The following is a 22,849-nucleotide window of genomic DNA, read 5'->3' as shown; positions in this document are numbered from 1 at the left end:
AAAGAGACCAAAAGTTTCTGAGCACAAAGTAAAATTTACACACCCTGGCTGGAAATCAACCAGGGGAGATAAGCCAAAAGCGTGAGAGCCCCCTTCCCTTCCCTACTTACTTTGGAAATAAGTCTATCATTTAATGAATAAAGAAAGCCTGTGGGGGGGGGGGGCAGAGGGAGAGGAAGAAAGAGAATCCTAAGCATGCTCCACGACCAGCACAGAGGTGGTGGCTCGATCTCATGACCCTGAGATCATGACCTGAGCTGAAGTCAAGAGTCAGGGGCTTAACCAACTGAGCCACCAGGCATTCCAAGAAAGCTTTATAAAGGTCCCTTCAAACCCAGAGAGTCTAGGATTCTCTGAATGTAAAGAGAATTCTCAAAATGTTCGTACAGACCCAAAACAGACATCTAATTTTGCCCAATATGCCACAACTTAAAGGATCAGTTATTGCCAATGAAATGACTCTCATTTAGAAAGATACAAGGTCCCTGTGGCATTCTCTTGCCCCATCCCAAATTTTGCATTCCAGTTCTTTCTAAAATACTTGTGTTTCCCTTCTGCCTGGCCACTTTGCCCACAGCATTCGGCTAGGCTGCCTCCCTGCCCAGATGTAGCCCCCCTGACACAACATGGTGGAGAGCTTCCTGCGGGCTCTGGAGGAACCCACCTCCATCAGCGGTGTCCGCCATGTTCCTACTAGTCAGACGCCCTGCAAAGTCTGTCACCCACCAAAACATCCTCTCTTCAACTTGATTCAGACCATAGGATGAGGTGGAGCCCCAGAAGCTTTGAGAAATGTGGTTAGTAGAGAGATGCTGTGATTGGCCACACCCAACACACACACACACACACACACACACACACACACACACCACTCTCAGAAGATATCTGGATGAAAAAGAAAAGCAGGAGAAAGCTACTGCATTTTAATCAACCTGCCTGGTAATACATAGGGTGTGGTGAGATCTACACAATCATACAAAGCTGTTGAAATAATTGGGTATCATTTGGTAGCAGTGTCAGGAATCTTAAAATTTTCCACATCCAGGAATTAACACTAAGCAAATAATCAGAGACAAATATAAAAACTGATGCACAATTATGTTCATCACAGCATTATTTATGACAGTGAAAAATTGGAAACAGTTATATATCCAATAAAGACATAGCTAAAAGTTATAATGGAACGGTATCCTTTCTGGATATCATATGGAAATACACATGTATCATATATATGTGGGGAGTGTGGGGGTGTGTATCCTAATTTTTTAAGTAAGCTCTATGCCCAGTGTGGGGCCCAAACTCACAACCCCGAGATCAAGAGTCACATGCTTTACTGACTGAGCCAGCCAGGTACCCTCGTGTATCCTATTTTGAAATATATAATTTCATATTCCTTATAAGTGAAAAATATAACAACTGCTAATGTATTGGAATATAGGTGATATTTTATTTGTTGCTTTCCCTTTTCTATAACTTCCAAATCGTATATGCTACACATATAAAACTTATAAAATCGGAAAAAAAATAAATGTTACGATTTTTAGAAGGCAAAGATGACAATGCAGCTTGGAAATACCTCCATGCTTGCACTTTGTCTGGAGCCTAAGTCAACAATGTCACCTCATGGCCTCACTGTTGACTGACAGCAAGGCAGGCTTCCAGAAGAAACAAATGTCAGGGAGGAGGGGCCCTCTGCCTGACAGGGACACGCATCCTTGCCCTCCGACAGCTCCTGGGCCGACAAGGGAGCAGCCCAGGCACCCCAGACTGCACCACAGCAGTGACGCCGCCCCTCTGCGCCTCCACGCTCTCCCTCAGCTAGAGAACACAACTGTCCAGTCCACTGTCCTACTGCATTGAGAGGTAAAGCCTGAGGAAGGTGTTGCCCATCCCATGTTTGATGATCCAAGAACATGAAGGCTGCTCAGTCAGAGAAATATTACTGCAAGCATGCATTCTTCTTTCTACCTCCAATTTTTGTATTTGGACCAATTTTCCCTTTGAGCAACCATTCATTCAACAAATACCGTGAGTGCTTACCACGTGTCAGGCACCGAACTAGCCCTGCCTTCCGCCCTCACTTCCTGTCTTGTCTTCCCAGTCTACTCTCCACATCACTCCTCTGCTCAACCCCCTCATGGTGCCAAGCAGAAAATCTGATGTTCCTGCCATGGTTCTCGGGGCCCTCGGTTATCTAGCCACAGTGCTCTTCCTTCTTTCCAAACCCAAGACGTGCAAGCTTGCTGGGGCCTTTGCACTGGCTGTTTCCCCTGCCTGGAGGGCTGGTTCCCCTGTAGGCAGTGGACACCGTGCGCCGAGTCTGCAGGACAGGACGGGGTCTGGCACGTACACGCAACTGCCTGGCGTGGTTAGAAGGGGAGTCAGGCAAGAAGGGGCCAGGGAGTCAGCAGGGCAGGTCCTGCAGACCTGGTATTCCAGCAGGGAGTCTGGATTTTTTACTTTATTTTATCCTAAGTACAATGCAAAGCCCTTGGAGGGTTTTCTGCCTGAGTGAGGTGACCTGAATTACATTTAAGAAGATCGCTCTGGGCTCTGTGAACGTGGATCAGAGGGAGCCCGTGAGTGGAGGCAGGGAGAGCAAAACAGAGCTGTGGAGATTGTGAGGGCAGATCTGTGATCTAGGGAGAAGCAGAAGCAACTGGAGTCCCCTTCCCCAACTAGAACAGAGATGCAGAGGGTGGGGGAAGGAGATGCATGTTGAGTGCTTCTCAGCTTCTCATTTAAGTAACTAGTGGATCATGTTGCCAATTCCTGATGGCAGAGCAGGGAGTCCACATCAGGTTGAGGGGGTGGGAATCGAGAGTTGCTGTCCCCGTTAAACTTCACCCCACGCGGTTAGCATCTGCTGTCGCCCCCAAGGTAGGCAAACTTTCTGCACTCTCACAGGCTCCCCTGAACTTGTCAGGATCAATCCCGTGGTCTTTCCCCGGCTCCTATTTCCCTTTAACCTGGATAATACCAGGATGAGCCAGCAAGTCCAGGCAGGTTCATGCTAACCTATGTGCACCTCCAGAGCCGCCTTTTACGCATAAACCGGGCACTACATTCGAATCCACTGCCCAGGCACGGCCGGCCTCCACACTGCCCGCTCGCAGCTGCACCTGCAGGCCGGGCTGGCCCCTGGGCTGGTGCCGCTTCCTCTCTCACCATCTACACTGGCCGGGCCAGAGCCTGCCTCCTCCTCTCCAGTCGCTCCCACTGCCTTTGAGGGTCACCCCTCCAGGCTGATGCTGGGCCTGGCTCCCCTGCCCCCCGCCCCGTTCAGGTCCACGTCCACGACTGTCTGCACGACACTTCCACTGGGACAGGCTGCAGGTTTTACAGTGAAAACACCTCCCACCGAGGCAGCCTATCGACAGGCAAGCCAGTTCCTACCTTTGTCCCCGTCATCCCCTCCCGTAAATGGTCCCTGCAGTGCTCCCTTTCAATGTCCACTGCCCCCATTCCAGTCCGTGCCTTCAGTGTTTTCCTCCCAGCATGTAGATAAACTGTGTGCCCGCATTCCCCGATTTCTGACGTGAGTCCCGGACTGTAGGAAGGACAGACCCACATGTGGTTCATCTGTGAGCCCCAGCACCAAGCACAAAGGAACACTGACCAAGCAAACGTACTACTCCTTCCTCAAGAGTTCTCAGAGGCTCCTCAGTGCAGACTGACAGAAACAAACGCCTCAAGCTGGCTCTAAAGCCCTCCAAGGTCGGCCCGAATCCTCCTTTCCAGTCTAGTCTCCACTCCACTGACTCTGGACCCTCACAGGTCTCCTCTTTCCCGGACTTCCTGGCCACTGACCACTTCCAATTGAAAAGTCAAGCTTTTCAGGGGCATCTGAGTGGCTCAGTCGGTTAAGCACCTGACTCTTGATTTCGGCTCAGGTCATGATCTCAGGGTCATGGGACTGAGCCCCTAGTTGGGTTCCTCACTCAGTGGGGAGTCTGCTGGAGATTTTCTCCCTCCCCCTCTCTCTGCCCCTTCCTTCTCCCTCCACCTCTCCCCACCCCCACTCTCTCTCTCTAATTTTTTAAAAAAGATTTCATTTATTTCTTTGACAGACAGAGTGAGCGCACAAGTGGTGGGGAGGGGCAGAGGGAGAGGGAGAAGCAGACGCCCCGCTGCACAGAGAGCCCGATGTGGGGCTCGATCCCAGGAGCCCGGGATCAGGACCTGAGCCAAAGGCGGTCGCTTAACCGAATGAGCCACCCAGGCGCCCCTAAAATAAACAAATAAATTTTGTAAAAAGGAAAGGAAAAGAGGTCGGTGCCAGTCTTGAGCTTTTCAGTCCGTGGGATTTTGCCGATGCCAACACCCTACCCACTCGGTGCTACCACATCCCAGTCCACACCCTCCTCCCGCCTGGATTAGCGGCCTCTCCACCTCTCCAGTCACCTCTCTCCACACCATTCCTTGGGTCACTATGACCTCCTTGTGGCCCTTCTTCAGTTCCGGATCACCAACACACCTCCATTTTACTGGTTACCGTGTGGATGTTGGTGCTCCAACAAGACTCCTGTCCTCTGGGGGCTCCCCAGCCCCTGGCAGAGCTCCCCAGACGTAGGAAGGGTTCCATCAGTGTTTTCGGGCTTACAAATTAGCCAAACTGACACAGCCTGACACATCTGCCACACGCCAACAAGAGGGAAGAGCCGGGAGAGAAACAGCTTTGTTCTGTCTGTGCGAGATGAACAGGGAATGGGTTGAAGAGAGCATGCACAGCCGTTAGAAAGAAAACAGTTTTATAGTCTCTGCATCGGGGCACCACCCAACCTCTCCTCCTGGTGCATGGGTGGGCATGACAACTGCCGCCTAACACCAGCCACGCTCCCAGCGGAGAGCCCAGCGGGAACGTCACCAGCTCATTTCAGCAGGGTCGATAATTAACGGCGCCACCTCTGGCATCAATACCGTATGGATTGGCGTACAGAGAGGGCATGATTCGCCATGTCTACATAAAATGCCATTTTTATACATGGAGGCAGACTCAGGGTCTTGTCTTGAGCAGTTTCCAAAAAAAATTTTTTTTGCTTGGATCTCTACTCTGCAGGCTGTCCCCATCACCACCGCCATCTCCTCCTCCCACCTCTCCTCCCTGCTCTCCAGGAAGGGGCAAGAGCAAGGGACCAAGGAAGAGAGGAAGCAGAATGCTGCACTGGTCATGGAGATCCTGCTGAGAAAACTGGGGCTGCACGATACTGTGGAAAGAACAAATGAATCCGGTCAAATCCATCTGAATTTTGGCTCCTCCATGTACCGTGGGATCCAAGCTCACCAGGCTTCCGTTCCGACCGCTGTAAAAGAGCAGTGCTATCCCTCCCAGGATTTTTTTTGAGGGCTACGTGGGAAAGCGCCAACTAGACCCCATGGGTGCTCAAAGGCTGCTAGTCCAAGGACAGCCCCAAACCGGTCTCCTTCGCCCGTACTTCCTGCTCACACAGAGGTGGGGTGGGCAGAGGGAAGCCACGGAAGAAGGCAATCTAGCAACCACAACTGTCATCTGTTCTCTGCTTGCTTTGTGAGACTCTCTGAGACGGCAACAAGTCAACCCCAAGAACACCACTCCCAGCCAGCTTGGCAGGGCCGCTGAAGTCACAGGGGACCACCAGGAGGCACAGACTCCTTCCCCAGCCCCCCAGGACTAAGTACACAGTCACTGCCCAGCTGGGCACCAAACCTTTTTTGTTCTTCCTCTACCCACACCAATTCAGGTCTTGGGCAGAAAACACCAGTTCAGTATTTGCACGCCCATCAAGGGAAGCAATAAAAGGGCTCTTGCAAGGTTAAAAGGATGTGGCTTTTAAACACACACACACCACAGAGAATCCCTTTCCCCACACCCTTCCTTCTATTTGGTGCAGCCTCCCTCAAATCAAGTGGGCTTCTCGGGAATCCCCACCACGACCCCTCCCAGCCTCAGCCAGGAGAGAGGTAGCCACCCGCTCTTCCCTATGGGGCTGCTTCCTGCCCAGCCTGGGGCTTTGCTGCACGGTGTAATTCTCCACCCCCTCCCCCCCCCCCCCCCCCCCCCCCCCCCGCCCCGGGCAGCTCCAGCTAGTTGGCCTGAAAAGTTATAGCACTTCAGGGGACAGCTATGTAGCAGCCCAGGAGGGGCTGGGCTCACAGCGCTTCCTTTGCTCAAGGGAGCTGCATTTTTCTAAGATTATTATTCCTTGGGCTGGCTGCTCAGCTACTGAACGTCATTTCCCCTTTGGGTGGGAAAGTTCTCTCCTTCTGCATTGATTCTCATTAAGACTTAAGCCTTTTTCTTCCCCTTTCATCTGCAGATCTCACAATTAAAGCATGGTCCATGGAGCACAAAAAAATCAAGGCATATAAACTTAAGCACTCAGAACTGCGGCTCAGAAGCCCTAAGTTGTTCCAAAACACACACACACACCAAGAAAAAGAAAATCTCTAGGACTTAGCATCTTCTCAATCTCCACTGGCTCAAACACCAGCAACGAACTTCATCTGAACAGCCGGCAGGGTGATAGGTGGGTACACAAGTGGGGGACTTGCAGCCTAATGCAGGCAAACACCCCACAGATGGAACACAAGTATGCTTGCTCAGCAGCGAGAGTCCTGAGCTCTGCCAAGAGGAAAAGGGCTAGAAATGGCCCCAAGGAAGAAAAGGACATCTCTGGTCCCTGTTGTTGACACCTATGTATCCAGAAGCCCAAGCCATGTGTGCCAGGCACTGACCACCAGTATGCCGACAGCAGAAGGGGCTACGGGCAGTGTCCCCAACAGTCAAATGAAGCACATTATTTCCAAGACTTAGGGCTCATTACCAGCAGGAGCGAGCACCTCCCCAAACACAAAAACATTACTCCAGAGCCTGGATGGCCAGCTGTCAGGGGTGCTGGGAGGGCAGATATCCTCGTGGGACTCAATGTGGACCAGAGGGCCTCTGGAAGCTCTTTCAGTGTTGAGAATTGGCTGCCTTGGGAAATAACTGATTTTACTCTGTGAGACATGGTGACCAATCAAAAAGGGTCCAAAGAAAAGCCTGTGAGTTTTTTAGGAAACTGAGACTCACAAAAATCACTTACTGCTGGCTTTCTTGTTCATTGTCTTTCCCCCTCTAAGTGACACTGTGTGAACCATGACCAGAAACCAAGCACAGGTCATGCTTGGATCCTCAGCCATGCTAGAAGCTTCTAGCAGTTTTCAACAGGTAATCAATTTCCTCTCTTAATCTCACCTTTCTAACATCCCACCTGAGATCCAGCCTTAAGAGCAGGCATGACCTGGGTGGGCTTTTGTGGGGGTGTCAGGAGAGACCCGCTTAGGCAGGAGAAGTTTGGGACTACTCTGGCTCCTGCCTACCTGCTTTTGGGATTTCTATGTGCATTCCTCCAAAGCCTCGTGCACCCGAAGCCTCCATTGCTCTCAGCACCCCAAATGCATCAAACTGGGAAGGTTGCAAAGCCAAGACTAGCAGGGTTACTGCCACATCTATGAAGAAGTGTTGGTCACTTAGGGCAGTGGGGTGTCACTGACTAGCAAAGGAGATCAGCTCCAATTCTTACCTGCTGAGTCCCCTAAGCCAGTTCCCTCCACTGTCCCTCTCCCTGTAAGGCCCAGCTTTCTGTGATGTGTGGGGATGCCCAGCTGTGAAAAGGAAGGAGACTCGTGTGCAAGCCTTATCCAGCCAGTGTCCCCACAAATCAGCAACCCTCTCACCTATCCCTAATAAGATGGGGCCCCACAGCTAAGAATGCCTGGCCACCAACCAGAGAAACCTGCCTCCAGTTCTTGGGTGTCTCCTCTGAAAGGACCTCAATCCCCTGCACTCCCTCTCCACTTAGAAAACCCACAAAATACTACACAGTGTTCCTTAGTTACTTTTCTAGTGTGAGAAAGCCAGGGAACATTCACTTTTCTGTTGATTCCTTCCCATGGAACTTAAAACAATGTATGTTGTAAGTCACCTGAAGTCAGAGTCACAGTGGGTATGTCTCTGGTAGGTCTTTTAAAGCTTCTTTCTCCCCTCCCTTCCCTTACTGTTCCTCAGTTTCTCAGTCTCTAGCCAGTGGCTTAGAAATTCACAAGGACAAGGCATTCTGCAATGATGGGAGTACTACTGAAGATGGAGTTGAGTTTTTACTGAGGGCCTGACCGTTTTTTTAAAAAACTTTTTTCTTATTTAATTAGAGGAAGCATCCCTAGGTTCAACAAAGCCAGCTAATTCCTATACCGGATAGTGTGTCTAATATGAGAAACTTAAATGAAGTGCCAGTTAGGAAGACGAAATCGTCTCAACCTTCACCTAAACTTCGAATCAATACCTAGTGTTGCCAGCAACCTTGCTTTTCCAGAATAACCCTGAGAGAGAGCATATGCCTTGTGTCACTCACAGGAAAGCAGTGGCTAACACCACCACACTGCTGACTGTTCAAAGCACTTTTCATTTATTTTTACTTTCATTTTGTCACGCCATCACTAGGAGGCTAAGGGGAACAGGGATCATGACTTCCATTTCACAGATGGAGAAACTGAGATCAAAAGAGGTGACATTCCCAAGGTCACAATGGTATTGTGTTTGGAATTCCACTGGGTCCTAAGCATTCCTTCCAGATCTAAAGAAGGAACTGCATAAAAAGGTCCAGAGGAGAGGGGGGCAGGTCCCTTTCTGAGCAAGATAGGCAGTGGCTATGTATGGAGCAGCGGCCCATCGGAAAGGAAAGGGGTGGGCAGAGGAAAGGCTCAGGGACAGTCCAGTGCCGCCCTTTGCCTCCAGGAGTTTGCCCTTGCAACCCCCCACTGCCATACCGTCGCCCCAGTCCCCCCTCCGCTTTTAGAGTGAGCCAGTAGAGTGTTGTGTTTCCAACTACATCTTTTGTCCTTTACACTATCCTCAGCCTAGAACCCTTAAAAAATCAGTTATTTATATTTGAAAGTTAGGCTCCGTACCTGGAGAGGCCATTTCTGTATCTACAGGAAAAGAATGGAATTGGGGAATTGACGGGAAAATGTTATCACCTCCGAGGTGGGAGAAGCGCTTTTGGAAGGTTTGCGGGGGGGGGGGGGGGGGGGCGTGGGGGTTCTTTTTTTTTTCTAAGGGAGGTATGAGGGGAGAGGTCCAGGGTGTACCACGGAAAACAAGTTTTCTTCCAAGGGGTGGCGGGGTGGGGGGAGAACGGGACGGTCACACCCCCAGTCCCGCCACCAGCGAAAACGTCTAGGAAAGCCACTCTCCCGCTCGCCGCCCTCCCACGCGGCCTCCCCCGCCCCCCCCCCCCCGCGACATGGGTCAGCGGGGGACCCCCGGCCGGGACCGAGCTCGTAGAGGGGCCTAAGGCAGAGGATGCGGCCCCGAAGCGCGCCCACGCCCCCAGCCCGAGGCTCCTCGGCGCCCGGCAGCGACTCTCACTCACCCGCGCTCCCGCCTCGGGGGGCCCGGCGCGAGGGTCCCCTGCGTGTGACGGCGGCCGGCCCGGGGGCCGTGCGGCTGGGGCCGGGGGGCGCGGGCCCGCGGCGCTCCCGGGGCGGCGAGGGCGGCGGCGGCGGTGGCAGCTCGCGCTCGGGGCCGGGCTCGAGCGGCCGTGCCGGCCCCGCTCCTGCGAGGGGCGCCCCTCTCGGCGCGCGGCGGGCCGGCGAGGGCGTCCGGCCGCGGGTCCCGGGGGCGGCCGGCGGCGGCGGCAACAGCAGCAGCAGCAGCAGCGGCGGCAGCAGCAGCAGCAGCAGCGGGCGCGGGAGCGGCAGCGAGGCCATGGTGGCGGCGCCCGCCCGCGCTCACATGCCCGGCGCGCGGGGCGGGCGCGGGGCGGCCGCGGGTGCGAGGGAAGCGGGCGGCGGGCGCCGCGCTGGGCCGGGGAAGTGAGCGAAGTGAGGCTGCCAGCGCAGTCCCCGCCTCAAAAGTTGTGGGGAGCCGCGGGAGGGCGGCGGGGGCCGGGCGGGCGGGCGCGGCGGAGGCGGAGGCGGCCCCGGCGCCGCTACATGCTAATTAGCCCGGGCGGGCGGGCGGCTCCTCCTCGGGTTGACATCACCGGCCGAGTGCGGCCGGGCCCGGGGGCGGGGAGAGGGCAGGAAGGGGGCGGGGGCCGGCCGGGGACCGCGGGGTGAGGTGCACACCGCCGGCCAACTTTGGTCACACACACACACACACACACACGCGCGCGCGCGCGCGCGCACACACACGCACACACGCCCTCACGCCCTCCCCACCCCCATTCAGGTTGCTTTGCCATTGGGAGAAAAATTAGAAAAACCGAGTCCTCCCAATCGGGAACCAGAATTTCCCAACTCCTTAAATGCGCAGTAAGTGGGTGAAAAGCGGGTACCGGGTGATGTGGTTAGCACTAACTAGATTGTACAAAGTGCTTTGATATGTGAGAGAAGTGGAACCTGTCCCCCTCTTGTCACCTCGAGTGGTCACTGCCCCTTGCTAATCTGAACCGCCCCCTCCCCTCCCATCACCACCACACCTCCTCCAGGCCCCAGGGTTGGTGTTGGGGGTCGCTGCTGCCAAGCCTAACACCTCACCCTGTGGCCAACGCGGGAGTCACCCTGTTCTCCAGAGCCTTCTCGAGCCTGGACTCCATCCCCACAGGACCACTGCCTTTGGCTCACACACAGAGTTCTGCAGAAATGTCACCCCCAGGACACCCAAACAGGCCATAGGGAAAAGAAAACTGTGAACTGGGGCATGGCTAGGCAAACTCATACTCAGAAAAAGGGCTGCAGATCGAAAATTAAACAAAAGGACACACAGAGATCACTGAATTTTAAATGAAAACTTTCAGGGGAGAGATTCAAAGATTTAGTGAAAACAAAATTTCCTGGCAAATAAACTTCCATTTGTGTCCATATCCCTTTCCTTCCCGGTAAATAAAGGATAAAATTTCTATATTTTAGGGACTGCAAGCCTTTTTATTTCTAGGTTGAAGAAAGAGGGGCTCAAAATGGGAAAATAATTTGCTCAAAATTCTGAAGCGAGACCCACAGATTAAGAGATTTACCTGTGAAGGACTGTGTGGCATCATTAATTCTGGTCCCACAATTCAGAATTTGCAATAATCTAGACGATGTCTCAACTGAAATGAATACTGGATTTCCCTGGGGAATCTTGTCAGTTCCATCGGGGACTCCTGTCTGACCACCAGATGCTCAGGAAATTATGAGTATGGACTTCCCTTTCGGGCCTGACTCTTCACCCCACCCCATTTCTCCACCCCTCTCTGCTGTCTCCAGAGCTCCATGACCCCCACCTCCAGGGCAATGAGCAGATCATGGTGTCCAGGGCAGCTGCACATGGACCTAGGCCCACTTTCTAGTGATTCAGTCCAAGTGAGTCACTTGGCAGAAAACATGAAGGATGCTGTGTATAAACAACCTCACCTTAAACAGGGGAGTGGGGAATAACCATTTGGGTTTATTTTATTTTGTTTGTTAAGAACCACAAAACAAACCCAACTTGCCAGGGCTCTCATGTGGAATTTCCAGGTCTTTCCAAGAAAGTACCATACAATGATCCCCCTGTAAGTAACTAAGTTTGCTCTCATGGCCCCAGCTCAACTTCTCAGGATCCTGCTCTCATACTAACAGGCAGAACTGCCCAGCTGCCCAGACGCAGCCAGACAAGCCCCAACAGGCCAAGACGCTGTACTCAGAGGTTCTGGTCGCCGCCACTCCCTCCCTTCCTCAGAGTACTTTTCCCAGAGCATGGGTTGCCCTCCCAGGCAACCAGTGACATTCAAGGGTTTCATGGCCCTTACAGGCTTCTCACGTGGATTCAGAGATCCCACCAGAGAGTATGCATTCACTACCAAGGCCCAAGGAGCAAATGCGCACCAGGGACACGTCCCTCCCTTGTAGGCAACACAGATTTCTCTCTCCCTAATCTTCTCTTCGCCTTCTAAGAGAAATAGCCAAGCTCACATCAGCTGGGAAGGGCTTCCCCTGGTGGGGTGAGGAGGGAGAGACACAGGAGAAGGTGGAAGGATTGATCACAGTGAAATGGACTTGGGCACTTTTTCATCACCTTCTAGGACAGAAGAAGAGAAAACAGCAAGAGAGAGTTGGAGGCAAATAGAACCTTAGAAAGAGTAGTCAGCTGGGCCTTTGAGTCTGGCTTCTTGTCCTGACTTGACCGCTCTTTAACTGTGTGGTCCCAGCCTCAGTCTCCTCATCTGTAAAACACAGATTGTCCGAGATGATTGCTAAGGGGTGCTCCAGCTCTGGTGTTTTAGGGTTCAGTAAGGACCTTCTGACACCGTAGCAAGGAGGTATGAAACAGGTGTTTAAGGACATGTGTGGTGTTTCCTGCCCAGGGATATAAAAATCGAACCATGATTTTTGGTCACTGTGGATGGCTTGGAAGAGGCCCTGACTGGAGCCAGGGGATAAATCAGATGACATCTCAGATGCATCCCAGCCCTGACAATCTACTGACTGAAAATGAAACAGTTGGGGCGCCAGCTTGGACCAAGTTCCCAGAATGAGTGAGGCAGGAGTCAGGCATTCCTAGCCTCTCCAGTGGTGGGAGTGGGGGCCTTCCAAAGTGGTTGACAGCGAACTCCATAGTCAGCCTGCTGTCTCCACCACCCGATACTGCCTGTAGTCAAAGCTTTTTCAGGGGCTCTCCCGGCTGGCGGCCGTGTGAGCTAGATTAGGTTTAGGCCAGACTGCGGAACTAAATCAGCCCCCCCAAAAGCTGCAGCTTCACGTGATCGATGTTTTCTTCTTCTGGTTCTCTTAGCAGCCGTAGGCACTCACGTCAGCGTGTGGCTCTTCTCCACACAGTGTTCCTGGGACCCACACTATGGCAGCTCTGCCTTTCTCTAATGTATGGTTCCGAAGTTGCCCTTGGAATTGACATCCCAATCGGCCAGAAGTGAAAAGAACATGGAGTTGTGAGCATAGGAGCCCAGCCTGAATGTGGCATGCCGCCCTTCCTCTCATGTCCTACTGGAGAGAACATTTGTCATGTGGCTCCCCAAACTGCAAAGGAGTCTGGGAAATACAGTCTAGCCTTAGAGGCAAAGAAGAGGAGAAGGGGTCTGGGTAGACAGCTAGCAGTCTCTGCCCTACCACTCACTATCAGTAGGGCAGGGAAAGGAAAGGGAGGGCGAAGGAGATTCATTGCTCTGGCCTCGGTTTCCTCCTTCCTAAAACAAGGGTGTTGAATCAGATGATCTCTGAGGGCCCATCTGCGTTAGCATTCTGTGGTTCCAAGAGGTGATGAAATGTCCTTCTGCACCAAAGTAAACAAGCTTGCAGATTCCTGCTGCAGCTCGTCCTCGGCCTGAGGAGTTCTCCTCTGCCAACTGGTGTGGCTGGCAGATCCTGGAGAGAGGGCCTTGGGTTCCCTCCAAGTTCTGTTCCCAGACTGTTCTCACTCCCTGGCCAAGCCCAGTGATCTCTATTGACCTCAGTCTCCCCACCTGTAGAGTGGGGAGAGAAATCATTACCCTTTGCTGCCTCCCCAGGTTGGTCTGAGGATATGATGAGGTCATTGTCCAGAAGGCATAGAACTCTCCCCACTGAAGCGCTCCACATGATGCTCTAATTGTAACCAGAGCCTTTAACCACGCTGCACCCTGAACAGTGCCCAGCTCCTGAGGAGAGTGCCCTGTAGGATTCGTGGCAGTCGGGGGTGGCATGGCCACGGCTGGGATACAGTGGTGGCTGCAGAGCAGTAACATCACGGGACTAGGATCCTTGAGGGCCAAGATCAGCCAACAGACACCTGGATTGAGCTTCATCCGGGGGTGGTGAGCTGGGCCCAGGCAGCACCGTCTCCTCTGGCCTGCTCCTCTGCTATGTGCTCATCACCCTGTTATACCCTGACTCTGTTTAGTCAGCCTTTCCTCTGCTTGCACCCTCCCACCCCCAATTTGCAAGCTGCTTTCTGGGAAGTTCCATGCCTCATTCATTTTTGTATCCCCAGACTCCAACATAGTACCTTCTTTCTTTTATTTTGTCATTCAACAAATATTTACTAAGTGACAATTCTGTGCCTAGCATCATGCTGGTTGTTGGGTCAGTCTCAGACCTCATAGCCCCAAAACGTTTGGAGGAGACAGACGGTTATCAAAAGAACATAAATGTAAGCTTGTCACTGTGGAAAGTGCCCTGAAGGGGAACACTTGGGAGGGGTTTTCAACTTCCCTATAAACATGAGATTGAGCCACCATCTGAAAGCTCTGTAGGCTGAAAATCAGCAAGGGAGAGCAGGGACAGTGTGTGCCAAGGTCCTGAGGCAGGAAGAATTGGAGTACATGTAAAAAGACCAAAACAAAACTGATGTGGCTGGAGCACAGAACGAGGAAGAGTGTGGAGGGAAGTGAGGTTGGAGATCCTGATAGCAACCAGGTCATGCAGACGCTCACTGCCCATTTTAAAGGTTTTTCTTTACCTTAAGAATCTAGGGAAGTCATGGGGCGCCTGGGTGGCTCAGTTATTAAGCATCTGCCTTCGGCTCAGGTCATGATCCCAGGGTCCTGGGATCGAGCCCCGCATCGGGCTCCCTGCTCAGCGGGAAGCCTGCTTCTCCCTCTCCTGCTCCCCCTGCTTGTGTTCCCTCTCTCGCTGTCTCTCTCTCTCTCTCTCTGTCAAATAAATAAATAAAATCTTTAAAAAAAAAGAATTTAGGGAAGTCATTTTAAGGGTTTCATGTTGGGGAGGTGGGAGTGGAAAAGAGAAAGGAGTGAGGAGTGACATGATTTGCAACTGGAAATCATTATTCTGGCTATGATACCGGGAATGACTTAGAAAGACACAGAGCTGACGCCTGAAGTCTTGCAGTCCAAGTGAGAAATGATAATTCTTGAACAAGGATGATAGAGCTCAGTTCACAGAAGAATATGGACTTGAGATTGCAGGAGGCAAAATCCACAAGGTATGTAGATGGATGTAGAGGATGAGGGAGAAGACGTCAAAGATTTTCTGAGTTTCCAGCCTTTATGTTCGGACGGATGGGAGTACCATTCACAAGGAGAGGGAACAGTGGAGGAGAACTCAGTCTTTGAGGTTAAGATCATGAACTTTGTTTTGGACTTGGGTCTGGGTGACTTTGAGACATCCAAGTGGCAATGTCAAGTGTGCATTTAGATGCGCAGATGTGGAGCTGAGAGGAGAGGTCCAGATCTGCTTACGAGGGAATGAGATCATTGAGAAAAGAGAGCACTCTGGTAAGTGAAGAGAGACTAAAAATGAGCTGTGGGGCCGCAACATGAGATGGCTAGGGCGAGGAGACTGAGCCATGCAGATGAGGGAGGAAGCCCAAGGAGAAGTCACATCACTGGATGTGAAGGGAAGGAGATGGTGGTTCATACTGGCTGACCTGACGAAAGGTCAAGCAAGGAGATGACTGAAAATACCCATTGGCTTTAGCAACATGGAAGTCCCCTGTGACCATGATAAGGAAGGTGTCCACGTAGCATTTGGAGCAGATGCAGCAAAAGATCGAGTAGGGAGGAGCAGGAAATGCAGAAATGAAGTCTCAAGAGAGCCTGGCTTTGAAGGGGAAGAATGAGTTAGGATTAGGAGAGCAACCACAGGGCAATGAAGGAGTAGGGGAGTTTTTCTTGCTTTTAGGGGAAGAATTTGAACATGGAAAGGGTGTACGCGGGAGAGAGAAAATCAAAGCTTTAGGAAAGAGAAAATGTGGTTGGTAGGACAAGGCTTCTGAGACGTGGGAGCGCAGGCCAAGGGCCTGGCCTTGGAAGGAGGGAAAGACGAGAGGGTGGCACAGTGAAGGGCTCTGGGTTTCTGGCTGAGGACTTCCATTTTCTTTGTAAAATAGCAAATACAAGGCTATCTGCTAAGGGTGGAGGGACTGGAGTGGAGGCAGGGGAGCTGAGGGGTGGGAAATCTGAAGGAACATGAATATCATTTATTTCCCAGTTCTGCTGTAACAAAGTATCTATCACAAACATGGTGGTGTAAAACAACAACTGAAATTTATCCTCTCTCAGATCTGGAGGCTGGAAGTTCAAAACCAAGGTGTCGGCAGGGCCGAGCTCCCCCCGAAGGCTCTAGGAGAGAATTCTTCCTTGCGTTGTCCTAATTCCTGCTGGTTGCTAGCCACCTTGGCGTTCCTTGGCATGTGCACACATCACTCTAGTCACATGGCCTTCTCCCTTCCACGTGTGTCTGTATCTGTGTCTTCACATGGCCTTCTTAACAGCACAACAGTCTTTGGATTTAAGGCCCAGCCTAATTCGGGATAATCTCCTTTTAACTTGATTACGTCTGCAAAGACCTTTTCAAGTAAAGTCACATTCACAGGTACCAGGGGTTAGGACTTGAACATATCTTTTTGGGGACGCCGTTCCACCCACTACAATGAAGAAGTTTAGAAATCATAGAGGGTGCAAGAAACGTGCTAGAATGCCCAGCCCTGTAAGGGCTCACAGGAGAGTGTCCAGCAGCACGAGCTGTTCCCAACTTGCTTCTCTTTGCTGACCTGTGTCCAGTATCCCTGGCCTGAGCTGGGGCACCTCAGTCCTCTCCCACTTCAGGGTAGCTTCCCTCCCACCAGGAACAAAGACTTCTGACCTCACATGACCTTCCCTTCCTGTCTCAGTCTCTGCATCCCACTCAGTACAAGAGCCCTTTCAGAGAGAAGCTGCTGACCCTGGCAACACTAGGGGTTACAACAGAGGAGAGAGAATTCAAGCCCCCCCCGCCCCCGCCGTCAGCACCCCGGACGCTTACTACACCAGCACCGTTTTGTCCAGAGTCCTGGAAACAGAGTGCCTTGGGATTTTGACAAAAGAACCAAAAGGATAAACCCATCTCCCTATTTGTGACCTCTCAGGAGAAGCCTTACTGTCCCCTTCCTGAAATGTCAGGAACAGTTTCATTTTGTCCAGGTGAGCCAGGCTGCTCGCTGGATCCCAGGCCTAGGGAGCCCTTGCTGCGCCTCTCCCCACTAGTGCATTTGCTTTGAGGGCCAAGGTGAGCCGTAAACACCACAATCCCACAGCAGACCGCTGGGACCTCCTCCAGGGAGGAAGGCTTGCTCACAGCTTGGCCAGGTTCCCAAGCATCATGTATGGCAACCCTGAGTAACCACTTAGACAGCTTGGGGTGGGTCCTCGAATGACCTTCCATTTCTCGTCTGCCCATCTGTAAGGACCATTCCATTCCAAACAACATTCCTCCGATAAAATCGGTTACACACTGTAAACGTCAATGAGCCAGGAACATTCTCCGACGCAACAGAATTCTGATAAAAGCGGTCTTATTTTGCAAAACCTTCCAGCATGAAAAATCCTCCCCAGAGCAGGCAGGGAAATTCCTAGGATGCCAGGACCCTGGGCAAAGTGGCTGAGGCCCTAGGAGAGGAGCAGAAAACTCAGAGGTGAACTTCCCACTGGGGGCAGAGGGGCCTGGGTTTTCAGGCATCATTTCATTCAGTCAAGAAGTCGACACCTATTGGATGAGCACGTCCCAAGTGCTGGGCCCTGTGCCAGAGGCACTGGGGAGGCAATGTCTTCTTCGTGTGATTGCCAAGCTCCTTGCCTTTTAACAAGCCGCCACAACCCACAGTCCAGCTGGTGACCAGGTGCAACATCCACACCTTTACCTCCCCCTCTCGGCTGGACTCCCCTCTACCCTCTTTCTGCTCCTCTTTGCCTCGCTCTGTGAGGCTGGGGGTTTTCACCTTCCTCTCTAACCCCTGGCACCCTCCCCCCATTTTGGGGGGTCTTTCTCTGTTGCTTTCTGTTCACAGGTGTCTCCTCCATGGGGCTGTTTCTGCTTCTTTCCGTCTCTACTTTTCTTCACGTCTCACTTGACATTCTTGAGTGCCTCCCAGCCCATCCATTTCTCTACTTCTCCATCAGGCTTTTGGGTTGTTTTTGTTTTTTTTTTCCTCTTTGTATGGCTTTCTTCCAATCAACTCATGCCCAATGTTTCTCTCCTTCTCTTTTCCGTTTCTTCTCTTTAACAAACTGTTACATAGAACTAAAGGCATTTAAAAAAATATTTGTGGAATCCACTTTTACATTCCCTGAGTTTTATTTTTAAAATTGGTTGAAGAATATGTGTGCTTCCTGGTGTTGTCTGAATTTCTCCCAAGAGCATGAGCAACTCTTTGAAACTTTTTATTAAAATGTGATGTACATAGAAAAAAGTGCACCTGAGGCATGCCATGAACGTGTCCCGCAGAGCTCCATGAACTTCACTCATTGGACGTTTGTGTACTCAGCACTCAGAGGCAAAGATATCCATTCTCTGCCCCCGTGGGTCACCACCATCCTGACTTCTTTTGGGATGGGTTAAACCAAATAACAGTTACCTTACGAGTCTCTTGATTTATCTGTTTCTAAAATTTGGAAAAAAAGGAACATGTGAACCCGTGACTTTCATGAGACAAAAGATCTCTCTAATCTCTGACCCACTGTGGACAATAAGAGATAAGTAAATGTCTCAAAGATAATAAGTAGTAGGTAGAAGATAATAAATGTCTCAAGATGTCCTGTTTCCAAAGGTTTTTGCTTCACCAGAGCAAGTGGAAACATGTGTCCTGTGACATCGTTTGCTCCTTCTAAGTAGCCCTGGCAGCTGAGGGCTCCTTGTCTCGAGGAGAAACAAAAACCCCTCTGACTGAGCCGCAGGGGCCTGAGCCACAGGCCCACGGAAAACACGCAGAAGGCCTCACGGAACTCATCTGCAGACACCAGCCTGGTGTCCCATCCACTCCCCTGTCCTGTCCCCACTTTGTAAGAAGAAAATTGGAAAAGAATGTGGGACAGGAAATAGGGCTCCATGTCTGCTGATGAGCAGAGCCAGTCTAAGGCTCTGCGCTCTCGGCCACCATGCTGTGGGGTCATTGTTGGTGTGGCGAAGCTGGTGCCGTCCACGCTGCGGTAGGGAGGCGGCCGAGGCACCTGCTGCAAGTCCGCCCCAGTTCTTCCTCCCCACCCAACCCAGACAGAAGCCTGTGCTCGGAGGCTCACTCCCCGAGGGGGCTCTCCCACACTCCCGGCTCTGCTCGGTGCTCTGGGATGCGTGCCAACAGGGTCCCTACCCTGGGCGGGGGGGGGGGACAGAAGCGTGGTCTGCATAAGAGAGAGGGCGATTTGGGAAGAGGCCAAAGGTGTGAGAAGGTTCTGAGCGGGAACTCCTGTGTGGATGGAGAAATGGATGGGAATCTTGAAAACTAGGCCTCAGACCAGCGGTTCTCAATCCTGGCCAGATAGGAGAATTGCCAGGGGAGTTTTTACAAAATGTCAGTGCCTAGAACCTATGTACCTAATCAGAATCTCTCTGTAGGGCCGGGGATCAGTAGTCCTCAAAAGCTCCCAGGTGATTCTAATGCACATCCGGGGTAGAAAACCACTGCCGTAAACTTCGTGCAGCAGAAACAGAGACTGAGTGTGAGCTTTCAGCAGTAGATGGATGTGATCAAAATGGTGGCTCGAGAAGCATTTATTGAGCACCTACTCTGTACCCATGCTAGACTCTGGGTACACAGAGATGAGGAAGATACATAGTCCCTGCCCTTGACTAGCCAGCGGATTAAGGAGAAAATGCAGATCCACAAATAAGTATAACAAGTTATTTTACAAAAGTATGAGACAAGTCTAAGAACATTGAGGATTTGCTGGAGAAAGCTTTCTTAGAGAGGTGACATCAGAATTATTTCCTGAGGGGGTTTGCCAAGCAAAGAAAACAGAAGAGAACATCCTAAGTGGAAGAAAGAGTATGACACGGGTGCTGAGTGCCACAGAGACCCCGTGTTCAGTACGACACAGGGAGTGTGGGAGAGGACTCTGGAAAGAATGGCAAAGGCAAACCCCAAGCACCTGATTCTACTTGAGCACCTGCTATTTGAAAAACCAGCTAGAGAAGGGGGAGGTAGGGACACAAGTCAGTGATCCAGATGTGAAGTGATGAAGGGCTGGACCAAGGAATTGGTGGGGATGAGGAAGAGAGCAACCCAAGAGACATTTCCAAAAAAGGCAGCAGAATTTGTTAATAGAACAGATGTAAGGAGAGAGAGAGAGAGAGAGAGAGAGAGAAACAAACTAATTTGAGACAGCAGGATAACACGGTCTTAGCAAAGATGGGATGCCAGGTAGATTAAATGAATTTCACGGAACTCCAAGACATCCACATGAAGATGTGGCTAACGGAAGGGCAGAAGCTGGAAGCTGGATGGTGGAAGGTGAGGAGGGAAAGTATAAGGAGAGAAGGTGAGCTATCCAGGGGTAAACCTTATATACTAGTTATTTGGCACAAAAGAAAGAAAATGGGATGGCACTCAGCGGATCAGGCACAGGTGTGTGTTTGCCAGGACTGACCTGTGGGTGGCGGAAACAGGAGGAATAAGGAGGAAACAGGATAGCTGAGGAGCTAGGTCCACGAAGTACAAAAGCATGGCTTACAACAGAGCAGGAGAGTTTACCTTTAGGAAGGAAGGGCATCGCAGATGTCTGAGAAAACTCATTCCCAAGGGCGTGGATCCAGGCCAAAACTCTCAAAAGCAGGGACCAGGAAACTTTTCCCATAAAGGGCCAGAGGGCCAGTATTTGAGGCTTTGTGGGCCGTATAGCATCTGCCACAACTGCTCAACCCCGCTACTGTGGTGAGAAGGCGGCCATAGACAGTATGTGACCCAGTGGGCATGGCTGCGTTCCAGTAAAACTGTATTTTGAAAAACAGGTGGTGTTTAAAATGGTTTATTTTATTTTATGTGAATTTCACCTCGATTAAAATAAAGACAAACTCTGATTGATTTGACCTTGATTTGACCCACGGGGCTATGGCTTGCCAGTGCCTGCTCTAGAAGTAAAGGATGAGCTGCTGGTGACTTGCAGAGAGCAGATCAGGTCTGGACTGTCCTCCACGGGGACTGTGGACAGTGACCGAGGAATGATCTGAGGTCAAGTCCAGACCTGCTGCTGACTAGCTATAGGACCTTGAGTAAATTACTTCACTTTCCTGAGCCTCAGTTTCCTCCTTTGTAAGATGGGGGAAATAGTACCTACCTCACTGAGCCGTTCTGAGGATCAAATGAGACAATGAATATGGGTGTCTAACATAATGCCCGGCTCAGTAAAGATTTTCTTATTTAATTTTTAAGGGTTGACCATGACTTGCAGGACCCCAGCTACAGATGAGTGCCAAGACCGCAGAGCCCTAGCCTCCTGAGAGGTGGGACTGGAAGGAAAGGAGGATTGTGGGCGGGGGCGGAAGGTAAGGGGAGGGCTGTACCTGCTAATGGCAGCGACAACAATACGTCTATATCCAGGTCTAGAAATAAATAGACCCAAAGCCGCAAACTCACGCACCCAAGGTGATGTAGCCCTACTCCACTGTTCTTAGTATCCTTAGTGGAACGAGGTTCTGAGGTGCTTTGTCTCTGATTAATCAGTGTGGCCCATGGGGAAGCGCCTCCCACAGTGAGGTTTATTGGACTCCAGCACAGACCAGTGTGCCTCGCCAGCAGACATCACCTGAAGCTCTGGACTTGGAGTGCTACTGCCCACCACAGAGCCTGGAGCTCATAAAGACAGCTAGTCTCAGATTCACGTTAGCCCAAAGCCTTTCCACCTGGGCTTCTCAAACTTTCAAGAATCACGTGGGGGAGAGGTTGCTAAAAAATGCATGTTCCTTGGCTGATTTAGGAGGTCTAATTTAGGACATCTGGGAAGGGCCCAGGAATCTCCATTTAGCAAAAAAAAAATCCCAGGTGACTTCTTATATTAGTGAGCTGAGAACCACACTTTCAGAAATAAGGCTTTACCCCCTCACCCCTGAATGCAGCTGTATGATGGAACAATGGGATTCCCAAACCCATTCCCGCAACTGCTGCCATAGAGCGTGGTCCACCCCTATCTCTTATGCTTCTTCCTATTGCTCATGAGGAAAAGATAAGCTCAGGTCTGGTGTCTTGGGGTAACATGATTAATTCTAAAACAGACATGAAGATTTTCTAGGGCACTGGGTTTACCCCGAAAAGTAAAACATCAGTCCAGAGAAGAGCTGATCTATTCTCTTTGGTCTAGTAAAAAATCTTGCAGGTAATTACTCTTCCCAGAGCGATTTGGTTGAAACATCCAAGTACAGTCTGTTCCAAGCCCACTTCCTCTTTTCCTGGCCATCCAGGAAGTCTGTGCCCAATTCCTGCTTCCTCATCCTTGAACACTCTTCTTCCAGCACCTACGGACTGAGCCGCAGAAGGAATGGCTGTCATCTGGTTTCACAGTTTCTGATTTTTTTAAGGGCTTTGCACACATAGAGATTCAATAAATACTAAGTGAGTGACTGAACGAATCCATGATAGGTTGGATGTGTTGACAGAGCACATAAAAAATATTTAAAACCACGAATTGGGATGCTTTATAACTGAAGATATGTCTGTACTACGTACGGAAGGTCTTTCAATCTGGGAAGGCAAAAAAGACCAAAACAGATTGTGAATAAAAGACAGTGTATGAACCATAACCACCGTCACTCACCTCCCCGCCACACACATCCATGCACACTCACACAATGTATCTAAATAAATGCTATCAAGTCAGCACTTTGAGAGGTCTTGTCAGTCCTTGTCCGGCCTCAAAATGTGTTATGTTGGGATCCCAACTTTGGAAATGGCCTCAAGTCAGCTGACTTTGTGGTCACACTTCATTTTTGATCCAAAGAAGAAAATGTAGCTGAATTGTCCCCCTTATTCCCAGATTGGGTTCCTAGTTATTTCGGATGCTTCCAGAAATCAAACGAACTTTCAAGGGATACAAACTTGCCTTTCATTAGAGTATTCAAAGGCTCTGAAGAGAATACGAAAAAATGGAATTCTACACACAATTTAAGGAATGGCAGAATCATTGGATTAAGTGTGGCAAACCAACACAGAACAATTAGGAGATGCACTCAA

General features: G+C 51.0%; 1 protein-coding gene across 3 annotated transcripts in view; it reads right to left on the bottom strand.

Moving 5' to 3' along the window:
- Window positions 1–10,991, bottom strand: part of HEG1 (heart development protein with EGF like domains 1) — a 92,631-nt gene extending 81,640 nt beyond the window's left edge. Inside the window, exon 1 of one of the 3 annotated variants that reach the window (XM_027583397.2) lies at window positions 10,977–10,991. Coding sequence is in view for 2 of the 3 variants with exons in the window: in XM_027583395.2 (XP_027439196.2) it covers window positions 9,393–9,729 (337 nt within the window). In the remaining variant the exon portion in view is untranslated. Of the gene's footprint in view, window positions 1–9,392; window positions 9,849–10,976 lie in introns of those variants that run through there. The other 2 variants (XM_027583395.2, XM_027583394.2) reach the window with 2 other exon arrangements.
- Between the last annotated feature and the right edge of the window lie 11,858 nt (window positions 10,992–22,849).

This window comes from Zalophus californianus, chromosome 1, assembly GCF_009762305.2.
Source record: "Zalophus californianus isolate mZalCal1 chromosome 1, mZalCal1.pri.v2, whole genome shotgun sequence".
NCBI lineage: Eukaryota > Metazoa > Chordata > Mammalia > Carnivora > Otariidae > Zalophus > Zalophus californianus.
Note: the sequence above shows the minus strand (reverse complement) of the source record. Positions and strands in the feature narration are given on the sequence as shown.